Here is a 19,382-nt window from a genome sequence, read left to right on the forward strand (position 1 = left end):
TATAACTGAACTGGTCTCACCTTCACCCCCACCCCATGACAAAAGAAAAACAAGCTAATTTGCTTCAACTGAACACCCCTGCTGGTTGCTGAAACAAGTGGGATTGTCACATTAACGATAGCTTCATTTATAAACAATACATTTAGGGAAAGCTCTTAAATACAGCAATTTGTGAACCACTGGTAAGCAATTAAAAACAATATGCGCTTGTAGTAGTGTCGGTTCTCCTTTTTATATGGTGCCGTTTAGAGTACTATGTCTTTTAGTCTCTTCACTCCTGGTGAGTCTTTTTCTCTACATTCTTGCAGAAGTGGGTTAATTTCATGCATTATATTTTCACTGTCTGCCCCTCTAGGCTCTGCTTCGGTGGGCCGAGAAGGGCCATTGTTTACAAATTGCTCCAGGTCGCGATTTACCGGGCAGTGCATTATGTTGTATGATACTGAAGGTTTGCTAGACAGGGGGCTCTTCAAATGAAGGGGTGACGTGATGGGGCTCACAGCTTCGCAGCCATTCCCCGCTTCACGGACTGCGCCATTTACCTTTGGGCTGCAGATGGGCAGATCCACTGTTCTTTTGCCTTTCAGGTTGACGATACGCTCGTCGGCGAGGGGTTCACTCCCATCTTTGCCAAACGTTGCAAAAGTTCTTTTTGTACTACAGTCTTCATAAGGCTCTGTATCCACAGTGGTAGCTTCTATAGAGAGTGCCATGACATTCCTTCCATGCTCGGGGGATTTTGCACGACTGGGGACAGAGTTCCGGGGCATCCAGCATCTATCTGAGTGACCAAGGATTCGACACTCTTCCCTACAATGAAATCCTTCAGTTTGATCTGTGTGAAGAAAATACAATGGCTTATGAAATTGAGGATTCTTTCTTTCTGGAAGATGACCCTGCAATCCTTACTCACACATGTAGCACTTAGAAACTAACACTGAAGTCCCATCAGATAGCATGGTGTAAATACACACACACACACTCTCTCTCTCTAAGCATTCATCACCATAGTAGGATGTGCTAGGACATGGATGCTGGCTTCCAGGGGATTCTCAGGAAGTTTGCAGGATCAGACCCTTTCTATTATGCCTACATAAATGTTGGTTATTTTCAAACAAACAGCAGACAGACATTTTAAAGGGGCATTTTATTGCATTTTTTATTATTATTATTTTAACAGGCTGAAGTTCAATTTCCAACAGGTTGTGTGTCATTTGCTTTTTGCTGCTGCTGCTGCTGCTGCCAGAACTAAAACCTAAAGGGAAACAACTTACGATAGGAAATAAATTAAAATGGGTTTGTCTCATGTGTCAACCTGCTTAGAGTCAGCATTTTTGTTTCAGTAACCAATGCTAAAAGGCACTCTGCTTTAACTTTGTTCAACATGAAAAATCTGAGCATAAATTCTACATCTGGGATTGCCATTTGTTTGTATTTTTGTTGATTTTTACATTTTGCTTAATTCCCTGTTGGCCTCCCACACAATTGCAGAGGCTTTGTAAATAACCAGCACCACCTCCTTCCACTGAAGATTAAATTTGTCACTTCCAGCACTTGATCTCCATTCGTATGGGAATAATAAAGATTCTCTCCCTGCCGTCTGCTCCAGAACCTACGGCTGCAAATAGCAGCATTTCCATTGTTGATACACAGGATAATATTTTGCACTTCTACAGAATCTTTTATCCATGGATCTCAAAGCTCTTTACAAAAACTAAGGATCACATTTTCAATCTCTGCTCAAAATCATATCTGGTAGGATTGTCACAGGGGGAATCTATCCCCCAATAGTGGCCAGAGCTCACTATGCTGGGGTTTTAATCAGTGGATCTGCATAGTTTGTGAACCCGCTGGCCACACTCATGGCACACACAGGGTGTGGAGTTCCCCTACACAGCCACTTTGTGGCCAGTCCTCCCTATGGAGAAGAAATTCCGTGGTTCTGCATCTTTTTCAGTAGTCCCACACCCAAGCAAGGGAACACATTTTCCCCTTGTACATCTCACAGTTCTCTTGTGAACTTGGAAATATTATCCCCCTTCTACAAATGGGGAAATGAGGCACATAGAGGTTAAATGACTTGTCTGAAGCGCTAATGTGAATCTGTGGCAGAGCTGGGAATAGAATCCAGGAGTCTCGACTCTCACTGCCTTGTCCTAAGAACTAGACCATTTAATACAAATAACATCCCAGGTTTTTTCAGTATATGCTTTTGACTCTAGTGTTTTCTTCATTTGATCAGAACTTGTAGCTGAAGACAACTCAGTAAACCTTTGCAAAGCACACACATTTCATTCAAAATTATGTAGCACAGGTTCTCAAACTGTGGTCCGCAGACCACCAGTGGTCCACGAGCTCCATTCAGGTGGTCCGCGGATAGTTCCCTCTAAGGTGCGTGCCTGGGTGGCCGCACACAAGAGAATGAAGGGCCACCCACCTAATTAGTGGAACTGTGCAGGCATGGCTCCGCTAATTAGGTGCCTGGACCCCGGAGAAGACGCACATGTAAGGTGAGGTGGTGGCCTTGGGGAGAATAGGGGGCAGGTGGGATGAGAAGAGGGGGTGGGGGGAATTTGGGGTGTGCAGGGCTGCAGGGGCCAGAGAAAGAGGCGACTTTCCGCAGCTCCAGGGCTGCGGCTGCCAGGGAGAGACGGCCCTCCTTCCCAGCTCGGGGGCTGCTGCGGTGGGGGAGAGAGGGAGAGACCCCCCTCCTCCCAGCCCAGCTCGGTGGCTGCCGCAGCAAGGGAGACACCCTCTCCTTCCCAGCCCCAGCTCGGGGACTGCCGTGGCGGAGGAGAAAGGGCACATCCATCGCATTAGAAAGGTAAGACTACTGATATTAAAATATGAGTTGTGTGCTTTTATTTGTAGAACAAAAAAAGTTAATTATTAAGTTTTTTTAATATAGTGCTTTTATCCAAAGCGCTTTACAATAATTAGCTAATGGTACAAACATTTGGAAAGATCATTTAGTGGTCCGCCGAAACCCTCAGCAATTTTCAAGTGGTCCAAGAAAAAAAAGTTTTAGAACCACTGTTATGTATCATATTCTTATTGTAATTTGTACACAAATAAACTAACAAACCAATGTGGTCAAGAGTTAATGTTAATAATAATACAATAATGCATTCAGTCTTTGCCAGTTTGATATACTGAACCCCACAGAGGTGCAGACTCAGCTTTGGTTTGCTTCCTGTCCATCTGAAAACAGTTCATTTTGATGCTTTGTACTTCTGTGCACATAACCTCAGCTTTTCAAATACATTTGTATTTCCACCACATTCTAGCACAAGGGCGGCTGATAAAAATTCTCAGCACATAGCACAATGCACCAAAATATGAGCAGCTTAACACTTATAGAGAATCAGCTAGTAAAAAGCAAACCTAGAAAAAGAGAGAAAAACCAATTCATTGAAAATCTATGTCTAAAATGTTAGCAATTTCTCTACATCACAGCAGCTACCTCACTGTACAAAAGGCAATGTTGACTGGCTGTGCAGGAGGTCTGGATTTCAGTAGCCTTCTCTACAGTGTTTTCAGAGAATGATGCGCTCAGCTTTACATGCAGAACAACCTGCATTAGGAGCTGCCTAAATGCTCTTATACTTTGATTATGTTACTTTCAGTTACTGCTCTGTCTGGGAGGTGAATGGTTCCCTCCTTTGGCTTGTTATGGACAAATGGTTAGGTATTTGTTTTCGGAAAGTCATCTATAGCCTGCATAGAAGAACTGATTGGAATCCATGAATAGCAGGAGTTGGGAAGAGCTGGGGAATGTTACATTTATGGACATTGTTTGATTTCTTTTAAGAAGAAAATTAGTGATTGTGAAAGATGCAGGACTGACTCCCTGTTTATTCACAGAACTGGTACAGTGCAGGTAGCATAACTGATAGCTTTGCCATGTTGTTCCTATCCTCCACAACATGCTTCAACTTTGTTCTGGAGACCATCTCAAAAAGTAAGATGGCGGCTTCACCTCTCTGCCACCTAACTTGCTGGACTCACTACAGAGATTGTTAGCTCTGGTAGCAGGTTTCAGATGTGCACAGATAGCCACTAGGAACTGGACTGACACAAGCTAATTCCTTTTGCAAAAGCCACAAAATGGCAGACAACTACTACTTTGGCTCCCTTCAGTTGAGGGTTGGACTGGGCTCTCAGATACCATGCTGATCAGCATGGCATGGATGACCAGTACTTAATCTGAAGTAATATTTTACTCCATTATAGATGCCAAGGGCAGGTGTGCTAGAGGTAAGCACAGGAATTGCCTTTCCTCTTCCAGTGCACCTATGCAAGAGGCAAACATAACTGAGTTTCTAGTGCTCCAGCAGTGCTAAGCACTGATCCCAGAAAGATGATGTTAAGGTACGTGACCATAGCTCCAACCCTTCTATGCACTAGCCTGTGGCCACCATGGAACAGGCTGAACCCCAAGGGAGGAGTACCTGTAGAACAGGTGTAATAACTGCCTCTCGTTCCCCTGAGGTATTCTGTATGCTCCTGCACCATTCAGGCACAAAGCCTCCAGGCAGTGCTGTTCTCCCTAGCGTAGCTCCAGTTCACCCAGCCATCACAGCACCCACAATAGTTATTCACATTCATGTACTGTTTCTTTAAAGCAGTATTTTTAAACTATCCGAAATAATAAGACAGGAAATTCTTTACAGCTCTAGGCTTGCCTGAGCCAATACAATTGTTACCGTCTGTACTAAAAACATTCCTAATGTGAGGAGCAAAGCACAGGTAATAATCACACAGTGCAGTGCACACAATGCATAAACAACAGGGAGGCAGCTGGCAGCAGGGGACTTCCTGGAACTGGGCAGGAAGATTGCCTGGATTCTTGAATGAGCAAAGTGGGAGCAAGCAATCTGACAGAGAAGATGGAGGGGGAGGGGGTCACTGATCCATGAAGGAGGCACCAACAGGAAGTAAAGGGAGGAGAGAACAAAGGAGTGGCTGGGAGCAGTAAAGAGGCAACAGCTTTCCTTCCTGCAGCAAGGCAGACAATCGACAGCTCCGCTACCTCCATCTCCTCTCTGCTCCACTACGTGGGAGACCCCGAGCCATGGAGCAGGCACCTAAACCCAAATAGGACCACATGCGTGTGACTGAATGATGGTATTTCCTGAACCCAAATGCACTGGTCTAGGAAAAACTGGGAGGAATAAGCAAGCTAAATCTGATCTGGCATCATGGAATTCGGACCACAACCTCGGGCTTTAAAAAAGTCTCAATATAGGGGTCAGATTTTCCAAAGGGCTCAGCATGTTGGAAGCTGAGTGTGTTTGAAATTAAGGTCCTAGTTCTGCTGAAAATCAGCCATAGAGGACCATATGTTGTTAGACAGTGTTGTAGCTAGGGATCACTGAATGAGCAGCATCAGCTCAGCAAGTCAAATACTGTAAAGAAGGCTATGATTCTGCAGTCTCCCATGCAAGAAGTGTGAAGGGGCAGGTTCTGAACCCCCTAATAAAAGGCAACACATGCACAAAGTAGGTTTTTCCCTAAATCTCCCTGATCCTGGATTATATTCAGAAATTTAACCCAGAACAAAACACCATGGGACAGGATTATACTTAAAACAATTCAACATAATGCTTAATCCCTAACACTTTCCTAAAACAGCTACCCCCCAGAACACTTCCTTCTCTCGACTGCCTCTGCCTTTTATCTTGCCAAGTTGGAACTAATGAGATACACCTGGCCTGGCAGATACAGCAAAAAGCTCTGCATCTCCACACAGGGTCCCTCTTACACAAATGAGAGGAATTACTTCCGCATGGGCAAAAAGTGCTGCCCTGGGAACCTGCTGGAGCCATTACCCTACCTTATCAGGAAGGTGTGCAAGCGCAGCATATGATCTCCTGGAAAGATCTCCATGCATGTTCCTACTCAGGACTTTGGAACAGCCCAAGTAGAGTCAGCCCCCGAAGACTCCATCCCAGGTTTTACACAAGACCAAGTGCCTGCTGGGACATGATATTGGGGAGCATTTGGTCAGTTCTATACACACCTCCAGCCCAGATGGATGTTTCATATGAAGCTGTTAGCTTTTCACCTTAATATTGATTCCTACAATGTGATCCTCAGTGATCTAAGACACTACAGCACTTCTGAAGCCTAATCAGAAAGACAGTGGGCTACTGCTTTTAAGTCAGACAACAGGGGAAAAAACAGTCAGAGCTGAGCATAATCCCTAATATAGAAAAATAAATAAATAACCAATCCAACCACCTCTGGAATAAACAGACTTCTCAAAGAGTAAAGTAAAGCCCATGTTGAGCTCCAGATTTCAAACCATCTCTGTTCCCACCTCAGGGGACTAGCACAAAGGCAACTTACAATGAGCCCCAACCACACACATGTTGTGGCCGTATTGATTTTAAAGGCCTGAGCCATGCAGTCTTCAGACAGACAGGCTGGCGAGGAATGAAATTGCTTCAGAAAGGTCTGGTGGAGGAGAGAAACAAACCTGTTTCATCTGCATAAAAAAGGTATAGCCCATATTGGTGGGGGGGGGAGGAAGAGAGAGAAGGGGAAATGGGACCCAGGGAAGAGACTGGAACAGCATTGATCTAAAGCAACGAACTGGCACTGCAGGAATTAAATTGTGTCAGAACAGTGCCAGTTAGGGCCACAGCATGTACCAAGCATGACTACCTCACAACTGCAGCTTGCTTAGCATGTCAGCGATTTTTTTACAAAAATCTATTGTAGAAATACTTCACCAGCTTCACGTACAAGTCATAAGAGAAAGGGTAATAAACATCCGTTAGTCAAAAATCAGACCAGGATATTGGTCCCCAGAGAGGTAAAAATCACCATCATTACACTAATACAGTGTTCCTTGACCTGAGCAGCTGACACCTGAGAGGCTGATCCCCATGATTCCTTATTGATAGGGCCTTATCAAATTCACAGCCACGAAAAATGTGTCATGAACCATGAAATCTGGTCTCCCCCCATGAAATCTGGTCTTTTGTGTGCTTTTACCCTATACTATACAGATTTTCTGGGGGAGACCAGCGTTTCTCAAATTGGGGGTCCTGACCCAAAAGGGAGTTGCATGGGGGTTGCAAAGTTATTTTAGGGGAGGCCACGGTATTGCCACCCTTACTTCTGTGCTGCTTTCAGAGCTAGGCAGCTGGAGAGCGGCGGCTGTTGGCCTGGTGCCCAGCTCTGAAGGCAGTGCCCCGCCAGCAGCAGTGCAGAAGTAAGGGTGGAAATACCATACCATGCCACCCTTACTTCTGCTCTGCTGCCTTCAAAGTTGGGTGGCCGGAGAGTGGTAGCTACTGACTGTCCAGCTCTGCAGGCAGGAGCACAGTAGTAAGGACGGCAATACCATACCATCCTTACTTCTGTGCTGCTGCTGGCGGCACCTCTGCCTTCAGAGCTGGGATCCCGGCCAGCAGCTGCCCAGCTCTGAAGACAGCGCTGTCGTCAGCAGCAGCACAGAAGTAAGTGTAGCAGTACTGCTACCCTTCCTACAATAACCTTGCAACCCATCCCCACCCCCCAAACTCCTTTTTGGGTTACGACCCCTACAATTACAACACACTGAAATTTCAGATTAAAATAGCTGAAATCATGAAATTTATGATTTTTAAAATCCTATGACCATGAAATTGGCCAAAATGGACCGTGAATTTGGTAGAGCTCTACTTATTGACTTCTGTGGACTTTCTTTCAGGCTCTTAGACAAGGTGAACAAGACAAGACATGGGGACAGTGAGGAGAGGTGTGAAAAGATTCTCTGAGAGAACAAGGTAGGGAGAATTCCTGGAAGCAGTGAGTGATCTGAACAAGGAGAAAGGGAGACAAAATGTAGAGGGCCACATGAATGACGGAACAAAGCCGGGCATGGGGGAAGGAGATGAAGGGAACAGTGAGAAGGATCTGGAGCGGTGACAAGAGCAAGAGAGGCAGCGATAAGAACCAAAAGTAAAAATATGTTCAGCAGATGGGGACTAGAGTCTGTAGGGCTTTGAAGGTGAGGATCTTGACTGCAATGCCATAGAAAACAGCATATTAATGGAGAGGGGGGAAGTGAACAAGGCAGAGGAAGATGAGGAGGAAAGGGGAGAATGGCAACATTTTGGATTGGCTGGAGGGATCAATGGGAGGAAGTGAAGAGGCTGGAGAGGAGACAGTAACAGTCAAGATGAGAGATGAGTAGGCATGGACAAGGGCTACAGCAGTGGAGACAGAAGGGCTGACATGACTGCAAAGAAGCAACACCCTGGAGATAGCCTGATGTGTAATAGTCTGGACCCACAGAACCCTTCCTGTCCGTAGGTGCAAGGAGCAGCTTTCACTGAACTCTAGAACACAAGGGGCTGGGGGAAAGAGAAGCTGTTGCAGCCACAAGTAATTAGGAAAATATCAGGGCTTGTTATGGTGCTCGGGCATTTCTACAGACTCATGAATTCATGACACCAGTGATATACTGCAGCCTCCACAGTTTGACAAAACTCAAACAGTCTGCAATCAAATTCCAGACACAGGAAGCATGCCCCCTGCTCCACCCTGCTCTCTCCATTCACCCCTTCTAGTCTTTTCTCTTTCCCTCTTTTTTACTTTCACTGTATTTGGGGAGAAGGTTGGGGGAGGTGAGAAAAAGATTGTTGTGGCTCCAATCCTGGGATGTGGCTGAGGAGTCCTCAGTACAGCCCAAAAGTGTGTGTGGGGGGGGGAGGGGAGTGTTTAACACGACCTTTATATCCCCTGGATCCCAGGGCAGTTCCTGGGTGTAAGTTAGAGCACCTGCAAACACCATTCCTGAAGCTAGGGTTAGTCAGGCATAAAGAAACCAGAGCCATGCCCCTTCTCCCTGCCACAGCACTGGAGCTGGCAGGTCAGTGGTGTAGGTGATATCATGATGGCTCTAGACCAATGGTCCTGAAACTGTGGGGGTGCTCCCCCTAGGGGGGCTTGCAGGAAGATTCAGGGGGCAAGGTGGGGCCCAGGTCAAGCCTGGGGGAACACAGGGGAGCGAGCGCCACCTAGCTCTGCTCTGCCCCCAGCTCCACTCCAGCCCCCGTTTCGGCTCCTGGCCCCAACCATGACCTGGCCCCAGCCCTGGCCGCGGCTCCTGGCTCCGGCAGCAGCTCCTGACTCCAGCAGTGACTCCGCTCCTGGCCCCAGTTCCTTGAGAGGGCATGGGCAGATTACATTACGGGTAAGGGGCGGGGAGTGACATAAAAGTTTGGGGACCACTGCTCTAGACCAACCCAAGAGTCACTCACATTGGAAGAATTCTCCACTGGCCAGGTAAGCCAGCTCTCAGACTGCTATGTGCCAACAAAACAGCACAAAGCACCTGTAGTGGGACTGAGGTTCTTGCCTCATAAGTCTCGCAACCTTGTGGCTGCTTTACAGGGTTCTATGCCATGGAAGACTCCCCCTTGCCCCGGAGGCTTTACATGCCACCTTCTGCCTGGCACAAGGTGTTGCTTCACAGATGTGAGTCGCAGCAGGGGACCTGTGAAGAAACAAACCCCAAAATGGCTTTTAAATCCCACCATCAAGCAGGTACACGTGTACAGTTTTGTTTGGGGAGGTACATGAAGGGCTGTGCCCCAAATCATCTGTATTTGTAGTGCCTGTGGCAGTTAAGTAAGTGTTAACTGAAGCCTCTGCACTTCCCCTTTTTTTTCTCCTATTCACAATCATTCTCCTATTCACCTGAGTTCACTCTAGCCCTGTACAACATGAAAACGGATTTAAAAGATGGCCCATTCAGCTCCCTGAGCAACTGAATTATCTTCAATTGGATCTCTAGTGCTGGCCAGAGGCAAAGTTAAAACATACCGAGGTGCAAGTGCTAGGGGATTTAATATTTCTGATAAATGGTGGGATGACATGTGCTGTTATACCATCTACAGTGCAATTTGGGCAATCACAATAGTCCCTGGAGTTTCCATTTTTGAACAGAAAATCAGTTCAATCCAAGTCAGAGGAGGTTTGGAGAGGCAAATAAGTAGGGCTCATTTGTGCTACACACGGGGAGCAGAGGAAAGAAGCAGGGAGCCACATGAAAATGGAAAATAAGAAAGAAAAGGTTAAAAGGACACTCCAAGACTGACTGGGGCTTCAGCATGTGTATTCTGGCCTGTGTGATGGAGGAAAAGTACGTGACAAAGTGCTAGACTTCACTGAAGCACCTGATGCCATTTGGATTGCGCGGGTGTCTACAAAGGGAATGCCTGGGTGAAGTACAGGCTGCAAATGATTCCTGGTGTCTCAGGATCCAGCTAATAATTAAAGCAGCTTGCTATGGACTGATTAGAGCCAAGTCAAGCAAGTAGTAGGCCGGGGAAATGAAGATGCTAATATCCTAACTGGGATGTTTTGAATGATTGTGGCTGCATACTGAAAGGCGAGAAGGGATATTGTGCGTAAGCACACGTGCATGTGTGAGAGACAGAGATCTGGAGGAAGGGAATTCCAGAAATTCTCCAAACATTTTGCAACATAGGAAGCACACAGCTTCTTTTTGAGTTGAGCCCTGGATATTTGTCTAAAATATGAAGTAAACAGAGTGGTGGCTGCTTTTTCCACACCATTGATCATGTTTTTGAGCCACATGAAGATGGTTTATAGGGAAGTCTGTGCAAGGGGCCATACAAGTGTTAATATTTATTAGTATATCTAATTTTCGCTACCCATTACCATAAGTACCCTCATATGAAAGTATGGCATTATCTTGATGTTTCAGTGTTTTTTCAGCAACCGTATGGTTATACTGTAATCATGATGACACTGCTGCTGGGTACAGCAAACAGCACGATCATTAAAAAATTCATTTCAAAATCTTCCTGGAAGCTAATACATTTTACAGCAGTTTCAATCCTTTCTCATTGCAACAAAGAAAAGCTTAGTTCCAGACAAATTAAAAGTAAATTGATTGCCTTAGGGGAATCTATTCAAATATCACTTTTCCATGTTAAAAATCTTTTCCTGAAACAAGAAGGGGAGAGCTGAGAAGAGCTAGAGAGCACACACAAGAGAAACTATCTGGGATGGTAAATCATTAAATCCCTGTTTGAAAAAACAGAGGGGGGAGGAGGAGGGAGAGAAATCAAACTTAAAGTAAAATGCAAATGTGTCACTGGGGTGCAGGCCTAACATTTGTGCTGGAATTTATGAATAATAAATATGAATAAATAGTAAACATGAAGGGATCAAACACTGCCATTGATGTTTACTTGTGGTTAGCCATCTTTCATGCACTGCAGTATTTTACACTTTTCTTTAAGATTCTTTTCCATCTGACATCTTTATTTTCATTAAAACATACTCAATACAAGGCATTATCCATTCTCTCAGTGTAAATACAGGGTTCTGACCAAGCAAGAAATTTACAGAGTCCTCTATGTCACGCAGAGCCTGGCTATTTTTATGCAGAAGGCCAGCCCCTGTCCCCAAATATAATCCTTTGCATCAGGCAATTGCAGAAATTCGAGGAAAGTGTGGGTGAAGAGCTATCCTGGACCTGTCCTTTTAAAACACACACTCTTCCTTCCTCTTCTCCCTCCCACTTGAGGTCACACACGAAAAAGGTGCAAAAATACACGCCCAACTTTTGCAATGTGCAAACTATGGGCTCAGTGGTGAGCCAGCCTACCCACTCCAACCTACAAGCTACCCACATTGCCCTGGCTGGGGGTGGGGGATGACAGGGGAGTAGCTGCCATCCAGCTGCTACTTCCCATCCTGCACAGGTGAGTGGGTGGAGCCTCTGATTCCCAATTTGCTTCCTCCTGGGACAGTGCACCTGTGGGCTGCCCCTAATCAGGGGGGAGTGGAAAGTGGTGATCTAGTGCTATGTGCGCAAAAGGGAGGCCAGCTGCTAAAAATATACCCCTGTACCAGTACCAACTTCACTGAGAGACGTCTGTCCCTCACTTTCACGGCACAAAATTCACCCCCAAATGTTTTGCTTTAAAATAAAGAAATAAGTGCTATGGTGCAGGAAACTAATTTAAAGTTAACTCAGGAGTTGCTCTTATTACAAAACAGAACAAACCACACAGCAGCCTTCACTTCAAAAAATGCAGCCTTTGCTTATCTGTGATAACAGCAGTTTTTCCCCCACTAGCAGCAATGCCCATCCTGGGGGAGGATTCCCAGGACGGATATGGGAACGGGTCCTGTACAATGTCAACCCTGCAGGGATGATACAGTCACAATGGCCCCTACTGCCCAGGACTCCCATAATTTTAATAGAGCAATATCCCAGCCCCATAAGGATATTATATTATGCAACCCCATCCTCCCTTAACCCAGATTCCAGGCTAGATACAATTCTACTGTCTTCAAGGAGCTACATTAACCTACACCAGCTGAGGCTCCGACCCTTGGTCTATTTTTGCAGAAGGGTTGGGGATGAGGGATTTGTTGGTATTGGTTAGCGAACAGTGATCCACTGTATTAAGTTCCAGATAAAATAATAAGCTCTAGCAATTGCAAACAGTCCCCAACCACAGATCATCATTTGCTTATAAATTAAGACTCTGCACCTCTCCCTTATCTACCCTAATGGCTTGATGTCAGGAAACAAGAGCCGGGGAATACTGTATTATATTTTTGACCTATGGGCTTTTACAGAGCCCTCTGCCTTTACTAATAAGAAACCTCCAATCCAGGCAGAAATGTAATCCTGCCACGGCTTCTCTTGTAAAATGTTTAGAGGCTACTAATAGACGAGGACAGTGACAAATGCTTTTTACTGCAATGAGGATTTTTTTTAAACTTCCCTGTTTGGGGTTTTTATGAGTTGAAAATGTTTATGCTTTTAACCCCGTGTTGCCCATTCCAATACAGGAGGTCAACAATGTTTGGACAAAGCAATCGCTCACAAGGAATGATTTTAATGAAACAAGGGATCTGAACTAGGCTAATTTATTATTCAATTTTTGATAGAGACCAAGGTTCACATGCAGCTTCTGTAAAGAATTTTTTCAGTGTTCAACAGACTAGGCATAATGAGCCTGGCTGATGTAAATCAGCATAGCTCCAATGAAGTGCAATGAAGCTATTGCAATTTATACCACCTGGGGATCTGGCCCAATATCCTTATTTTTTTCCCTGACCTATGTTACCATTAATAATTTCCTTTTCTTCTGATTAACTGTACTTGTACAGAGAATGAAAACTCACACACCCAGTTACATCTAAGGTACCTTTAAAACTGTAAATTAGGTGGATACGAATAGATTTAGTGCAGGGGGAAGGAACAAGTTCTGCCATAAAACCAGGTTTTTTTGACAATCTAAGAAGCTTTCTGGAAACTGGGATGTTGTGGGAAGGAAGTAGATCACCCAAAGGAATGTTGAAGTCTGGACACACTTTTAGTGTAGTATAGGATTAATGTTGGCTGTTCCCCCTTATCTGGGGACTGTGGGTCAAATCATGCCTTAGTCATGAGGTGAAATTCACTCCTGTGCATAGGACCAGCACAGTACACCATTTAAACCCCAATTAAGCCCCCCTTCCCCAGCTTTTTTTTTTTAAAACATGAGTGATCCATACAGCTTGCGCTGGCCTCCTGCATGGGGAGAATTTCACCCCTGAAATTCTGCTCCCTACATATCTATTGGGTTATTTTATATGGGACTCATCTCCATAGAACTGAGCCAATAGGGCTGCTTACAAGAGCGCAATGAGAAGGATTTGTCCCTAAGAGAAGAATAAACTCAATAATCTGATAGGTCTTTTCCATCTCTAACTATTATGATCCTATGATTCATCTGTGCAGCACCCATTAATGCTAATGGGAGTTACTATACTGCATGCATCAAGAGAAGAATACAACCCTTTGACTTCATTACTGAAATTCAAATTCATTAGCACAGGATACAAAGGGATTGTCCTAAATACACTCTTTGTTATATATTTTCATGTTAATGTAACCATTTAAGTGTATTATACCCAGCAGAGCAGGAAACATTTCTAGCCTGTTTAAACACATTTCCCACAATTGGGAGCAAAACTTTGTCTCCCTTTATGCCTTTGACAACAGCTGTCTTCAGTTTAATGGGACTTTAGCAGACAAAGCAAATTAATCCAAAGGTGACTTTTCTATCCTATTGTCAAATCTTAAGCAGCCAAATTCTAGTATTCTGTGTCATGTAACTCAATGCAAACCCCATGTCCAAACTGAAACTACAGCAATGAATCAAATTACCACCATATCCCATGCAAAATTGTGTCAATCAGAAAATTGGTACTTGGACTATTCTGGTAAAAATCCCAAAAAAAAAACACCCCAGAAATTATAGCTGGGAAAGATAAGAAGATATTCCAAGTTGATTTGATCTGACCAACAAAGGACAAGGTCCTCAGGATATTTCATCTTAGTTTTATCTTATCCTTATCCTAATGAAAGTGAAAAAGCCATTCATCCTCATACCCCCTTCTTGTGAAGCTGGCTCAGAAGATGCTGTTACTGTTATTGTAATGAAAGTGCTTAATTTCAGATGAGAGGCAAAACCTAGGACCTCATGCCCAGATGTGGTCCGTTAAGATCCATGGCTCTTTGTACAGTGGACTGGAATCCAGGCCAAATTCCACTTTGGGTCATTACATTCTGCTGCCCTAACTGAGCCATGGAATTTAGTTACATATGCTGTTGTTCACTATTAAACAAGTATTGTGACCTACCCCAGATGTGGCTGCATTTAAGTGGTGGTATAACTGTTCTTGTATGTGTAAAGTGTGTAGGAAGCTTCAAGTTCCTTTAGGATAGAAGCTGCTATAGAAATGTAAGGTTCAAGTTTCTACAATCTCATTGTAAACATCATTTAAACACTTTATGCTTTCAAGAGTGATAGGAAAAGTAGGGATAGACAGCTTCAAAGGCAGGGAGGGAGTCTCAAGCATGTTTGCTACTGTGCGCACCCACAGATCCTTGGACAAATCAAAAGTCCCCCCGCCCACCTCCACCGCCCAGGACACCTGGCCCACTTAGTGTTCTCCACTTTGGAAGTAGAGCTTGAGTCTCAGGAGGCAAGATAGACTCTAGCAGTCTAGCTCCTGTCGGAGCTGCAACACGGTAACTTTGCAGCCCCAGGGCCCTTCCAGCCAGCCTTTGACTTCAGCAGAGAAAGATTCATTTATGTGAAAGGAAGGGGTCAGCTATTTTGGGGTGATATAAGAACACTGGGAGTGAATCTGGGGTTTGCCAATGTGGAGTGAAGTTAGATGGTTTGGATGGTGGAGAAGTTGGAGGGGAATGTAGTATGTTGTTTAACAAAGCCAGCTGCACCCTCTCTAGGGGACTGAATTGGGCTGGCCCATCCCAGCTCAGCAAGACGGTACCTTTTTGCAGTGGAGACCATTGGGACTCCATTTTAAAAAATACAAATGATGTCTCTAGCCCTTATAGGTGCAAAAGTAACCTGCAGCATGTGAATTGGGTATACGCTGATGCCAGCGTTTCTGAGTCTGCAGACGCCTTGGATCAATAGCTCTGAGGGTACGTCTACACTTACCTCCGGGTCCGACGGCAGGCAATCGATTTATCGCGTCTTGTCTAGACGCGATAAATCGATCCCGGATCGATCCCGGAAGTGCTCGCCGTCGACGCCGGTACTCCAGCTCGGCGAGAGGAGCTTCTCGGCTCCTTGGAGCTAAGATCAAGTGTAGTGTCTGTTCTTATCAGTTTAATTTTTTCTGATGAACAACTACAAACACCCGTCCAGAGGATGGAATCTCCTGCAGCCATTTTTGAAAAAATTGATGCTGCTTTGAAGATATACTCCACTCCACCTATTTTGGAAGAAAACTCTTTTTCAGCTACACTGTCATCGGCTGCTGCTGTTCCTGCTTCCCAGAAAGCCTATCCTGAAGACCACCCTTGGTGCCTCACGGAAGACCCGGACCACCTGCAAGAATGAAAACATTAGGAGCTGGCTGAAGAAACCCACCGTGGATACCACTGCAGGGAGGCCTGGCTCCAGAAGGACAGCTCTTCGGGACCTCACATCCAGGAGCAAGAATATCTCAACAGCTCTTCTGGAGGAGGACCCCCGGAGAACCCTGCCCGCTTCCCAGGACCAGGATGCTGAGCACCGTCCCGCCGGGAAGGACGCCACCGGAGGAGCCCCTCCGATGACCCAGGACCAGGATGCTGAGCGCCGCCCCGCCGGGAAGGATGCCACCGGAGGTGCCCCCCCGGCGACCCAGGACCAGGATGCTGAGTGCCGCCCTGCCGGGAAGGACGCCACCGCGGGAGCCCCCCCCGACGACCCAGGACCAGGATGCTGATCGCCGCCCCGCCGGGAAAGACGCCACCGCAAGAGCCCCCCCGACGACCCAGGACCAGGATGCTGAGCGCCGCCCCGCTGGGAAGGATGCCACCGGAGGAGCCCCCCCAACGACCCAGGACCAGGATGCTGAGCGCCGCCCCGCCGGGAAGGATGCCACCGGAGGTGCCCCCCCGGCGACCCAGGACCAGGATGCTGAGCGCCGCGCTGCTGGGAAGGATGCCACCACGGGAGCCCCCCCGACGACCCAGGACCAGGATGCTGATCGCCGCCCCGCCGGGAAGGACGCCACCAGAGGAGCCCCCCCGGCGACCCAGGACCAGGATGCTGAGCGCCGCCCCGCCGGGAAGGATGCCACCAGAGGAGCCCCCCCGATGACCCAGGACCACAATGCTGATCGCTGCCCCGCTGCTCCAGAGAGGGATGCTCTGGAAGGAACCACCTCCTCAACCCTAGACCCTGAAACTACTTTCTACCCGGCTGTCCGGAGGCGGGCCGCTCGAAGGGGAATGCACTTCAGAGCCCAAAATCTCGATGCCGCACGCTGTCCTTCCGGGCAAAGAGACAACGTGACCAGTGAGTCCAGCGCCCCCCCAAGAGCGACTTCACCTCCCCAAGCTTCTCTACCAGACCCAGAGGAATCACCTGGCAAGTCTGCAGGCACAACAGAGATCCGCCCCACGGAGGGTGAGGCAGGGGAAGAAGACCGCATCTACCTCCAGTACCCGCTCCCTACAGGTCTCCTCCTCTGCCCCTTCTGCCTCCCCGTCCATGGAGTCCAGACCCTCGCGGCCCTCAGCAAACACGTTCGTAAGACCTACAACAAACGGATTGCTTTCCGGTGTAGCTGCTGCGATCTCCCCTTCGAGACCCAAAAGAAATGTAAGTTTCATCAAGCCACATGCAGGGGACCCCCCCACGACCGCGAAGGTGAATCCCACTGACATCCTCCGGGTTCCAACCCTGACCCCCACCGATGATCTGGCTTCAGCACCCCAGCCAGCGTCCCCAGAGTCACAGCAGATAAGAGGGGAAAAACCGCCAACTGAGGGAAGCGTAACCCTCGCCTTGAGGACGGACGATGCCACCAAAAGGACCAGTCCCATCTCCAGAATCCCCATGCTGGACCCTGCTGTGAGGGGGACCACCACCACCTCCCAGGTCAACAACCTCACCAGACGCCTCAGCGACCTCATAAAAACCATCCGGCACAACACGGACACGAGACGCTGCAGCACTCCCCCACAGGTAACCTCATGCCGCCCTGCCGTAGGAGCAACTAGCATCGTCCCCCAGGCTGCACGGCGAGATCCAGCCAATGGAGGAGCCTCCCGTAGCCCCGAGATCCCACAGCCAGACCCCGCCCCCGGGAGACCCAACACCTCCTCCAAGGCTACCCAAAGAGCCTCTGACCGCCAAAAACCCCATGCCCCACCGAGGACCCACCAGCCGGATGCCGCCCGCAGAAGAACCAGAACCATCCCCAGCGCTTCCAAACAAGACCGCGCCCCGACAAAGCCCAGCACCAGTGCTTCCAGAACCCCACTCCCTCCCGGAAGATCCAGTGCTGCCTCGGAGACACCGAGAGCTGCCCTCCCCACCACACCAGGACCCCCGCCTCAAGACCCACCTGAACACCGCTCCACAGTCCGAGGGACAAGGCCGCAGACCGTCCCCGCAGCACCTGAACCTGCAGAGACAATGCAGCAGGAGGAGCGACGGCCACGAGCGAGGGTCGCCACGCCGTGGCAATCTGCCTGGATGGAGGAGCTGGCGAAGGCTGAGGACTTTGAGAACTTCGACACCCTGATGGACAGACTGACTGCAGAACTGTCTGCAGAAATTACGGCCAGAAGGAGGGAACCCCGGGAAGCCGCACAGGCCACTCGCAGATTCCCTGCGCCGAGCCGTAACAACACCGCCAGAGAAGGCAGGAGAGGTGACGCCGGCCGCCGCTACGATCCGGCGGCTGCATCCCGTATTCAGAAACTATACAGGATGAACCGGACGAAAGCCATGAGGGAGATCCTCGACGGGACCTCCTCCTACTGTGCCATCCAGCCCGAGAGGCTCTACTCCTACTTCAAGGATGTGTTTGATCACGAGGCCCAGACCAACTTGCGACGCCCAGAGTGCCTTTCCCCGCTACCCCGGATCGACCTCACGGAGGACTTGGAGCGAGATTTTTCCCCGCAGGAGGTGCAGGCGAGGCTGTCGAGGACCAAAAACACCGCCCCTGGAAAAGATGGCATCCGCTACCCCCTGCTGAAGAAGCGAGACCCCGGCTGCTTGGTGCTCGCTGCCATCTTCAACAAATGCAAGCAGTTCCATCGTGTTCCCCGCTCCTGGAAAACATCCATGACCGTGCTCATCCACAAAAAAGGCGAACGAGATGACCCCGGCAACTGGAGGCCCATCTCCCTCTGCTCCACCATCTACAAACTGTATGCCAGCTGCCTCGCGGCAAGGATCACAGACTGGTCAGTGTGCGGGGGCGCCGTCAGCTCAGTGCAGAAGGGCTTCATGTCCTGCGAGGGATGCTACGAGCACAACTTCCTCCTTCAGACAGCCATCCAGGAGACCAGGAGGTCCAAGAGGCAGTGCGCAGTAGCATGGCTTGACCTGACCAACGCCTTTGGGTCCATACCCCACCATCACATCTTTGCCACCCCGGGAGAGTTCAGGATGCCAGAAACCTTCATCCAGATCCTCCGGGACCTCTACAAGGACTGCACCACCACCATCCGTGCCACGGATGGAGAGACGGACGCCATCCCCATCCGCCGCGGCGTGAAACAAGGATGCCCCCTTAGCCCCATCATCTTCAACCTGGCCATGGAATCGCTCATCCGAGCCATCTCCAGCGGCCCGACCGGCTTCGACCTGCACGACAAGAAACTCAGCATTCTGGCCTACGCGGACGATCTGGTCCTGACCGCGGACGACCCAGAGAGCCTCCAAGGTATGCTAGATGCCACCAGCCGAGCTACTGACTGGATGGGGCTCCGCTTCAATGCGAAGAAGTGCGCAACTCTGCACATTGACGGCAGCAAAAGGGACTTGGTGCAGACAACGGGGTTCCAGATCCAGGGTGAGCCCGTC

The 19,382-nt window shown here is 48.2% G+C and overlaps 1 protein-coding gene and 1 non-coding gene across 3 annotated transcripts in view; one reads left to right on the plus strand and one right to left on the minus strand.

Annotated features, from left to right (window-relative positions):
- Positions 1-245: 245 nt before the first annotated feature.
- Positions 246-19,382, minus strand: part of PCDH19 (protocadherin 19) — a 117,561-nt gene continuing 98,424 nt past the window's right edge. For both annotated transcript variants that reach the window (XM_065410928.1, XM_065410927.1), the window contains exon 5: positions 246-835. In XM_065410928.1, the coding sequence (XP_065267000.1) occupies positions 246-835 (590 nt within the window). The remainder of the gene's footprint in view (positions 836-19,382) is intronic.
- On the plus strand, positions 15,623-15,804 carry LOC135884179 (U2 spliceosomal RNA). Its single transcript, XR_010561674.1, has one exon. It is a non-coding gene; the product is annotated as a U2 spliceosomal RNA (small nuclear RNA).

The sequence above is a fragment of the Emys orbicularis genome, chromosome 9 (assembly GCF_028017835.1).
Source record: "Emys orbicularis isolate rEmyOrb1 chromosome 9, rEmyOrb1.hap1, whole genome shotgun sequence".
NCBI lineage: Eukaryota > Metazoa > Chordata > Testudines > Emydidae > Emys > Emys orbicularis.